At 37.2% G+C, this 11,118-nt stretch overlaps 1 protein-coding gene across 1 annotated transcript in view; it reads left to right on the forward strand.

Annotated features, from left to right (window-relative positions):
• LOC140150757 (ATP-binding cassette sub-family B member 6-like) overlaps positions 1-6,343 on the forward strand; it is a 43,074-nt gene extending 36,731 nt beyond the window's left edge. Inside the window, exons 17-20 of the mRNA XM_072172860.1 lie at positions 140-240; positions 919-1,031; positions 4,022-4,185; positions 5,883-6,343. Of these exons, the coding sequence (XP_072028961.1) occupies positions 140-240; positions 919-1,031; positions 4,022-4,185; positions 5,883-6,021 (517 nt within the window). The 3' untranslated portion in view covers positions 6,022-6,343. The remainder of the gene's footprint in view (positions 1-139; positions 241-918; positions 1,032-4,021; positions 4,186-5,882) is intronic.
• The last annotated feature ends 4,775 nt before the right edge of the window (positions 6,344-11,118 follow it).

An 11,118-nucleotide genomic window follows, 5' to 3' on the forward strand; every position in this document is an offset into this window, starting at 1 on the left:
GCATACGTATTTGCCATCAAGCAAGGATGAAAATCTACAAACCTGTGAATTGATGAAACAGTTGCGATCCATAAACCACACACCAAAGTCGTGTTCATATGATTTCTTCAACTTTTAATGTATTTCTGTCTGCTTTCAGGTACAATATCAGATATGGTAAAATCAACTGCACAGACCAGGAGGTAGAAGATGCAGCAAATGCATCCGATATCCATAAAAGAATTGAAACATTCCCTGAAGGTAAGAGCTGTGATGAGGTCTGTTCTTCGAGGTCAGTTCTTCAAATAATCATTTTCACTCAACCACAATCTTAGAAATAATTATTCAAACACTTTTAAAGGCCTATATTGGAAATGTACAATGTACAATGTTGGCATACCCAATATGCTCATCTTCACCATTTCTTCTCCCAACATTGTTTGTGGTGGGCAAAGGGGAGGGGTACGCGTAAGATGAGCATTGCGACAACACTATTATAATTCTTAGTTTCCAGTGACTCATATGCATGTAGCGTGCGCACTATGATAAGAAGAATATGGAAAGAGTAAGTGTTCAAAACACAATTTTTTCCAGGATTGCGGTAAGACTAATATTTTGTCCATCTCATCAGATCTGAACAGCTAACCCACTTTCTTGGGAAACTGGCTTCCGGATAGGTGTAGTTTCTTTCCCAGACGTCAAAAGTGAGTCATACTCATATATGTGACTTGGGAAAGAAGTGCATTCTTCAACAATTTTCACTAGGACTATAACAGAAAACAAGGTGCAACTGGAATGGAGATGGCAGTGAAATCTTCCACAGAGGGTATGTGGATTTTAAATGGAATAGCCCATTTGAAACTATTACTAGTCTGTGAAACTACTTTTCCTCCTCAAAAGTTAAAACCAATCTGTATTTTGCATATTTTGTCTAAACAGGTTATAATACAGTAGTTGGTGAGAGGGGACTTAAACTTAGCGGAGGAGAGAAACAGAGAGTAGCAATTGCAAGAACAATTCTCAAAGCACCTGAGTTTGTTCTATTAGATGAGGTAAGCAGGATTGTAGCCACAGTGGTCGGCGCCAGGGTCTTAGCTAGCCACCCGTCTGGCCGTCATTTTAGACGGCAAGTTTGCTCCTGGGACGGGCAAAATTAATGCCTTTGACAGATGCTATATTATAAATTGTATGTTTTGAGAAGCTAATTGACCTTTTTAGTAGACCCAATTTGTAGAACAAGGCCATATCAGCACATATTTGAACTCTTTGAACCCCCAATGGGCTATTGATGTCTGGTAAATGTTTTAAAGGTCAAATTAGGACAAGCAATTTTATTCAAATGACGGGCAACCCTTAATTTCTAGCTAAGACCCTGGTCGGCGCTGGCAGTAACCAGTACTCAGCCTGACCGACCGGCACTCAAGGGAATTATAGGTCTTGCCGACCAGCACTAAAATGATTGTCCTCAAAACAGCTGTCAAATGCCAATACTGTCAAGTAATTGGCATTCTGATTCCATTTTCTCTTAATTTTAGCCGGCACTAAAATTTGGCTAGCTACAACCCGGGAGGTAAGTGATATATCGTCATGTAAGTGCAAGAAAGACATATGTGCGAAAGCTGCCTTTTGTCATTACAAATTCGTGCTGTTAAGGGGTGGGTATGAACGTTTGGACAGTATTTATTGTGGGACATTAGAGCACATCAGACATCAAATTGCATTCTGAATACGAAGAATGTCCTTCTGATATCAAATAATTTTGATTTTTTGAAATTTGCAATGTAATACACATTTTATGGCAAATGATTAAAAATTGATATTTTTGATATTTAACAGTACTCAAAGTAAACTTTATAAATCTGATGATTTATACTTAAAGTGTATGTAGGTGGGATGAAAAGCCGACGATCAATTGAAAATTTTGACCTTTCAGTATTGAAGATATGGATGTTTCCCCAAAACACCAAAAAATTAGGTCTTTTTGGGACAAAAATCCATATCTTCAATATGAAAGGTCAAAATTTTCAATTGTTCGTCCGCTTTTCCTCCATGCAGCTACATACACTTTAAGAATATGTCATTAGATTTATGAAATTTACTTCGAGGACTGTTATATATCAAAAATGTGAAAAATATCAAATTTTAATAATTTGTCATAAAATTTGTATTATATCATGAATTTCAAAACATGAACATTATTTGATATCAGAAAGACATCCTTCGTATTCAGAATGCAATTTGATACGTCTGATGTGCTCTCGTGTCCCACAAAAAATACTGTCGAAACGTCCAAAACGCTCATTCCAGATCCCTTAATGTGTAAAGTCTTAAGGGTAGTGGGACTTGAGATGCTTCCAGGAGCAACCTTATTATCACCTGATGAATAATTCAAATCTAATGCCCTCCTGAGATAAACATTTTTGTCATGTGTTTGGATTCCTCTGTAAATCGACTGTTCAGTGCCAGGAGTGGGTAAGTGCACTGGCTGCCATTTGTAGATAAGTACAATATACTGGAGTATGTGTGTAAATTGCTGAATGTTCACAGGGCAGCAATTGCACTTACCCACTTCTGGCACTCAAAATATAATTCCAAAACCTAACATGAGGCACTCATTACATATTCAACTTTTTTGCATTAATCTAAAGTTATGTTTTCCTGTTTGTTTTCATCAAAATATTGCTTGTTGCTCTTGGAAGGCAAAATAGGTTATATCCTTGGAGAGCTAAAATAAGTCAGTTATTGTTCAACAACTCTTTCTATACCTTTGTACAGGAGCCAACGGTTGTTAATCCGTGATGAATCCACACTTTTACTGTAGCGTATACGCGAACGAGATTACGCGTTATGCGAGAGCGCATAAAATTTGTCATGCCCGGAACCTTTGTGCGTATGCAAGCTTACAAGTTGAATTCAGTATTTTTTTAGGTAGCGGCTAAAAATTGCCGTTTATTCTGTAGTTTTATTGCTGATATCAACAGAGAAATCATTGAAGTTTTTGTAAGGCTGTTGAGTGGCAATGATTAACTGACATTCCTCGTGAAATAATCGTGAATTATACGATCTTTAGCTTCTTTTTGTTGTTGAAAGGGATTCAATCACGTTTCACCGTTGTTCATCACCGATTAAGTAAACCACGTAAACCACGTAGACGACGCAGATGCATCATTGTTAATCGGTGATGAACAACGGTGAAACATGATTGAATCCCTAATTCAATTTCGCTCTTTTACAGATAAATGTTGGGTTGGGTTTTTTTGGGGGCCCCCACAAGTAACACTTAATATGGTGGAAATATATTAGGGTGTGTTTCTTTGCATAAAATAATGAAAACACTTTGACTTTAAAGGAGGATTTCGTGATCCTAGCATCCTCTTTTTATGACATTTTTCAGTAGATATCCACGAAAAAAGCTTATTTCCAAAATTTCAGCTGATTCCAATTGTGCGCTTATGCGAGTTATGCATGATTATGTGTATTACACTGCTCCATAGACAATGTGTTGTAATTTCGTTCTGGTGCACCAGAACGAAATTCAAATTTAGCGATATTTTTGCTAAACGAATTAATCTGCAAGAAATATTTGGTACATAAACATTATGTAGCCAGAGGTATCCAGTGGTGTAAAAATCTCAACTTTTTGGGGAAAAGTGGGGGATGAGGCTGTGGATCACGAAATGCCCCTTTAAGTGAACCGATCATACCACTAAAGTCATATCGTCAGCCTGCTACGCTAATTGTCCAAGTCATATTTTGTAATTTTGAGAACTAAGTACAAAAGATGGTTCAAATAGGCATTTAAACCTATTTATTCACCAATCTTTGCACAAGAACAAATGATAATGATACAAATGAAAGGGAATAATCTGAAATAATTAGGGTGATTACGTAACTTATGCATGCTGAACCACATTTTGTTCTTTGTTCTCAAAATTACAAAATATGACTTAGGCAATTAGCGTAGCAGGCTGACGATATATAGTCATCGATATTTTTCTTAATTGTTTAATATAATCTTATTCTATTGTTCTCTCCAACACAGGCAACCTCAGCTCTCGATACCAAGACAGAACGTAACATCCAGGCTTCTCTTTCCAATGTGTGTGCCAATCGTACTACAATAGTCGTCGCTCATCGGTTATCTACCATCATCAACTCCGATATGATATGTGTGCTAAGAGATGGGGAGATTATAGAAAGAGGAAGGTCAGTAATATACCCAAGGATGGAAAAGATAATAGACCGCGTACAAGCAGTCAAAGTCTCAGCATCACCCGATAATGAAGGCCGATTGTTCCATGAAATGCGACAGGCAAAACTGCTACGCACTTACTGCGTATTTTTACGGTCTATCGCATTATGCATGCAACACTCTATCTCGTATACACGAAGGCATGCAAGGCTGGTGTGATTGTTAGACATGGCACGATCGAACAATCGGCCCTCATGAATATTCGAGAATTCACAGCATACAATGCACAGGGACTTTGACTGTTGATACATGGTCTGTAGAAGTCTGTGAATATACCACATTCTGTCTGAGCAAAAGTTGTCATTAATTTCACCATAGTCATAATATACTTAAGTTGTGTCTTAAAGGGGCATTTCGTGATCCACAGCCTCATCCCCCACTTTTCTCAAAAAAAAGTTGAGATTTTTATATCACTGGAAACCTCTGGCTACATAATGTTTATGTACAAAATATTTCTTGCAGATTAATTGTTTTGCAAAGATATCGTGAAATTTGAATTTCGTTCTGGTGCACCAGAACGAAATTACAACGCATTGTCTATGGACCAGTGTAATACACATAATCATGCATAACTCATAAATGCAAAATCGGAATCAACTGAAATTTTGGGAATAGGCTTTTTTCGTGGATATGTACTGAAAAATGTCATAAAAAGAGGATGCTAGGATCACGAAATCCTCCTTTAAGTGTGAACAGGGTAAGTTAAACTCCAAAAATGGGCGATACGGACAGTTGCCAGTAGTCATTACAGAAGTCATACAGCCCCCTTGTTTGCCAAATATAACATTTTAGCAAACAATGACACCTATAAATTAGAACTGGGAGTTTTTATGTATAAGAACAGTATTAATGAATTACCGAGCTTATTTGACAGTTTATTTACCCTACGATCTAATATTCATGATTACCAAACAAGAAACGCTAATAACTATAACTTGACTAAAAATAGCCGGGTTTTCACCGATCACGCTGTCCGTACAGCTGGTCCTATATTATGGAATCTTTAAGAGCGTCTTATTCAGTGAAACATTTCCGGAACGTGTACAAAAGACACTTAATTTCAAAATATGATTAATTGACGAGCATTGTAGTTTTTTGTCTCGCCTGAACTTTGTTCAGGATGGGACTTAGTAATCACTATTTCTGTCTGTCCGCATGCGTGTGTGGGGGGGTGTGGGGTGTGTGTGTGGATGTATGTGTGTCCGTCCGAGCTGTATCTGGGGAACCGTAAGACTTACGGCGACGCTACTTGGTGGGAGGAAGGGTATCCAAGTTTGCTCAGTAACCGTATGTTTTCGGTGAAAAATATGCAAATTAACATAGCTAATTTGCATAATTTATCTGAAAATCAGCGCAAATTGATAGCGGAGTTTGTGGACAGACTATCTCAAGATCCGTCGGGCGCATGGTAACGAAACCTGGTGGCAGCTATGATACACATCTGCTAATCACCTGATTAGTTTTTCAAGACATGGCAGCTATTGCACTTACCCACTTCTGGCAATGAGCAGTCGATGTAGGCTTGTTGATCATTTGGTTAAGCAGACAGACAAATATTTGCACAGAAAAACTGATTGTTCTTTTATCTTTTGCATTAAAAACATTTCATATGATAAAAATACCTTCAAATTTTTACCATTTTCTGTTACAGACATGAAGAATTGCTAGAAAAACAAGGCATGTATTCTGAAATGTGGATGCAGCAACTGCTATCTGAATCTGAGGAAGGCTCTAATGGTAATGGCGAAACATCAGGTGTGAGCAATATGGAAAATAAGGATAAGCTATGATTTGTACAAAAATATTGTGAAACAAAAAACTATTTGGTTTTATACATGATGTATATTGTATAAACATCATGGTGTATATTACATTTTTTTAAATGACTGTCAGGTACAAAAACACACCATTAATGTACAGCCAATTCACTGGCATCGTTTTTGCATACACTGTATGGTTAAACTGGCAACCAGCACAATGGGAATGCTGCATCCAATCTTGGAATTAATTTTTTTACCTTGGGCTGCGTTTTTGCACCCCATTTTGAAAGTTGTGCAATTTTATCTGACGCAGAGCAACTTGAAGTGCAGTCTCAGACAATCAACACATAAAGTTAGTACAATTAGCATTAGGTAGCGCAATTTTGCACCACACTTTTACCTGTTGCATCGCAACAGGCAAATTTTGGGGTGCAAATTGCAGTGCGATAGAGCATGATAAACTCCCATGTTGTGCTAAATGTGCATTATATATGCATCTAATGCACGAGCCCCGAAGGGGGGTAGTGCATTAGATGAATCAACATCATACACGTACATTAACCTATTTCATACACATACATGCTGTTTTTGTAACAAAATTATCACTAAAAATATTGGAAAATAGAACCAAATATAAATGCATCAACCCGCCCGAAAAATGAATCAAGCCTATGCAGCCGGCATCCTACGATAAAAATATTGGACCTGTCTGTCGTCTATCATAGGTAGATGATTGTCAAAATAAAATTCCTATGGTTTATTCTCATTCTTAGTCAGTTAAATATTATTTTAATAACTGTATAAACTATTTTTTAAAGCAAAAATTAAGTTATTGTCATAAAACTCCCCTTTTTATAAAATGAACGAAACTTGTTTACAACTTCATATCTTTTATTGCGCGTACTGCTAGCGCGTGCAGGTATACAACGCGATACATATGCGCACATCTATGAGCGTGTTACGCGTTATCAACACTCATGATGACGTGGGGTCGTCTACGGCCTGATAGACGACACCCAAATTCATGCGATTGTCCAATCAGATTATGTGTCTACAAACTAGACCACTCCCACTGACTAAGAATGCTGGTTGTTGAATGGTTCTTAAATTACCGCACCATGGGCATAGCAAGGGCAGATGCAGATTGATCAGAATTAAGCCAAGAAAAAACAGTACACCTTGGGTCTGTGTAGCATGATGAAAAATAGAGTTGGGCTGGAATTGTTTTCTTAACACTGCCATTAGGGCTATATATCTAGAATATAAGGTTAGTTAGTGTATGACTAATTCAAAACAGTAAACAATAGAGGCCGTCAGCGTGACGTCATATGCCGCCATCTTGTGGGTACATGCTGCGATGGTCGTTCTATCTCCAAAATCACTGTGTCGATGCGTGATAACAGCTGCGTGGCAAGCTGCGCCCTGCGCGTAGCCCAGACAAACAAGAACCTAGACCTATGACTTTGGTTCGCGTAGTGAAGTCAACACTGCTTAGCAACAACTTTGACAAGGACGCATACCCGGACGCAAGCAAGCAGATATATTCGCGTCACGGAACATGTCGCATTTGACGCGGGCGATAACGGCGCAGCAATTACGCAAACGAGCGCGTCAGACATGTATGCGATATTCTCCTCGCCTAGTAACCCCGTCAATCCGTCAATATCACCTTGGATACGGGACTTCACCTCCCGCTGTGGTAAGGGATGGGCAGTAATAGGTCTAGGTGGTATGTCTATGGCGCGTAGTGTCCGATGCATGAACACACGTATCATTTGTACCCACAAGATGGCGAAAGGCTGGCGGCCTCTATACTCCATTTTGATTTGATGATTAAGTGTCATTTTATGCAGTATTTTGTACTTCAAACCAGCTAATGTTTCACACATATCACAAAGGGATTTTTTTTGCCTCTAAAAAGTATATGTGACCGTCCAGGTCGAAACGCTCGTAAAGTCGGCCCCTGGTCAAATTTGTTTTTCTTCCATGTTTAGAAAATATATATCATAAGCTTTACAATGATATATCATTTGACTTCAAACGATATCCAGAAGCGGAGTTATTAACTAGTTAAACTTTGCTCCTTCACTAAAAGGGTACATTATTTTGGCACTACATTATTTCTTTTTTTTACCACATTGCTGGTATTAAATATCAAATGGTCATAATTGGCGGTCACTTCAAATCATCCCCAACTGAACGAGGTTCAGGAATGTCCTCTCATTGTTAATTGTTGGTTAACCCACCACTTGAACAGGATTTAGCCAAAGCAAACAAAGACTTAAGCTTTTTACTAATGCTATACATAAGTATAAGCTTGTTATCCTCTTCAACAATAGGATTAAAGATTGGTGTTTGACTGGACTAAAATGAGAAACATATGTCGGACAAATATTGGGGACATATGAATACAACCTCTATGCATATCTTGCACTGTAACTCGAAATACAATTTGCCGACTTTACGAGCGGTTTGAGATGGATGGTCACATATGATCAGTATTAATTTTGAGTGATTGACACACTGAATGGAATGTGTGAAACAAACCATTATTTTTGTGAAGCGATTTATTTTGTAGTCCATCCGTTTTAAACTCAGGTACAGTGGCCTTTTTTTCCGAATGTTTCCAATGTTGAATTGAAAAGATGTTCTGCATAGTTGAATATTTTTGCTGGGTTAAATTTTTTGCGATATTATCAATTCTGGACAGTTTAGTAGGTGTTTAATGCACGTTTCCAAATATATTCACATTGAGTACTATGTGTAATAAATATTTGGCAGAGTTAAAAATTCACAGCTGCCTGTGCGACCGCGAAAAGCGTGAAAATTAAACCCCCGCGAAAATTTCCTGCTATACAGTATTGAGTGAATGTTGTGCAAAATATTGGGCATCAGTGAAATTAACTGTTTGCCTGTGATTGCAGAGTCTTTCAAGTAAATTGTAATATTCATAAATGAGTTTGGCAATAGATCATGTTAATATATCTATGAAGTTCTCTGGTATGTGTGTGATATTTAATTGTATGCAATGTATATATGGAATGTAAATATGCATACGGAAAGGTGCAAGTTCTGTACATAATTTTGTATTTTTGTAATTTTTGGCATATGTGGTGTGATCAAGTCAGACATATTCAATTTTCAGTTTCTTACAAGATTGTAAACAGCATTTGCAAAGCTATATTTTGCAGAAACCCATTGAATTTCGACAACCAGCTCAAAAGATATGAGCACTTAAAGATTGTCCAAAATGATAGGAAACAAAAGGAAATACTTCCTTTGTTTGGCTGTATCTCAAAATCAATATTTCCGACTTCCGACTGATTTTGCTTGATCACATCATTAGTGCATTTTAGATGTTTCAGTTTTGAAAATATGCATTTAGAATACTTCAACAAATTATTTTGTATAAAGGTGATATAAAAATTTATAGTTTCCCCAACAAAATCACTGGCATGCAAAAAGTGAACTTCATCCCGAAAATGAACAATTTATAATTCGAGACCGAAATAAAAAGACTAGTTTGTGTATGACGTCCTGTCAACCAGACCAAATATACTGTACTGCGCAGGTCAGCAACCAATCACGCCGTACCTTTGCCCTGACGTCAGACGCATACTAGTGTTTTTACTTTGATTATAGTATGAAAAAGTGGTCTCATTGTCTTTCTAATGTGGAGCTTTGTGGACATTTTTACCTTTTTTGACTTTTTAAGGGGGGGGGGTGCTGATATGTTTGAAAGATTTCAATTTGTGAAAATAGTCCAATTCAGTTTTCAGCATTTTAAATGGGTGAGAATATTTATTGATAGTATGAAAAATTATATTATGTAACAAACTACTCTATTTGGTTAATCATGTTATGTACACTAATGGTGAAAACTGGTGATTTACTGTAAACTGAAAAGGTCCTAAGAAGGACAAATCAACCTAAGAGTTAATACCCTACTACAATGGGGAATTATCTCTACACTCCTTTGTGCCTCAATTCAACTTAGGCAAAGTTAGGTCACTAAAGAATTGAATTTAGGGCACTTTTTAGGACACCCACTTCACTTAATAATGGAACCACTTCACTCCCAGGAAATCCACTTGAAGTGAAGTGGCTGTCCTAAAAGTGAAGTGATTGCCTTTGTTAAGTGAAGTGGGTGTCCTAAAAAGTGCCCTAAATTCAATTCTTTAGTGACCTAACTTTGCCTAAGTTGAATTATAATTCCCCATTGTAGTAGGGTATTAACTCTTAGGTTGATTTGTCCTTCTTAGGACCTTTTCAGTTTACAGTATATGTATATGAGAATAATCATTAACATCATGAAGGATGCTAAAGTACCTTGTGGTAAGATAAATGTGTTTAAACTTCATCCAATTCAGTTTAGCTAATCTGTACCTTATTTTTGTAGTCTGCATCTTATCTTGTGGGAACAAGGATCTCTATTTGGTTAGATCATATCACATATTATTGTAGACTGTAATAGTAAACACTTATGAATTATATGACGGTCATTAACATCCTGAGAGATGCTAAAGGACCTTGTGGTAAGATGTAACTTCATCCAAATAAGGTTAGGTTATGTATCATGCACAAGAACAAATAATAATTGGGAATAATTACTTACTACAAGAGGTAAATGAATACATAATAGGAAAGAGTAAACATTTAAAGGAGCATTTTGTGATCCACAGCCTCACCCCCCCCCCCTTCCACTTTTCTCAACAAAAAAAAGAAAGATATTTGGGCAATTCCAAGCACCATCATTCCGCAACGCGAAGTTTACACATGAATTATTTTTAATGCAGCAGCCAATTAGGTAGGTGAATAGTATAATGGAAACTATTTTTGGTAAGTGAAAGATTAAGGTGGGAGAAATTTTTCCAAACGACCCTAATTTGCATATGCAAACTTTGCGTTGGGGAATGATGCTTGGAATTGCCCATTTATACCTCTGGAAACCTCTGGCTACAAAATGTTTACGTACAAACAATATCTTGCAGATTAATTTGTTTAGCAAAAATATGGTCAAATTTGAATTACGTCGAGCAGTACAATACACATAATCATGGATAACTCGCAAACACAAAATTGGAATCAACTGAAATTTTGGGAATAAGCTTTTTTCTTGGACATCTA

This window comes from Amphiura filiformis, chromosome 4 (genome assembly GCF_039555335.1).
Source record: "Amphiura filiformis chromosome 4, Afil_fr2py, whole genome shotgun sequence".
Taxonomy (NCBI): Eukaryota; Metazoa; Echinodermata; class Ophiuroidea; order Amphilepidida; family Amphiuridae; genus Amphiura; species Amphiura filiformis.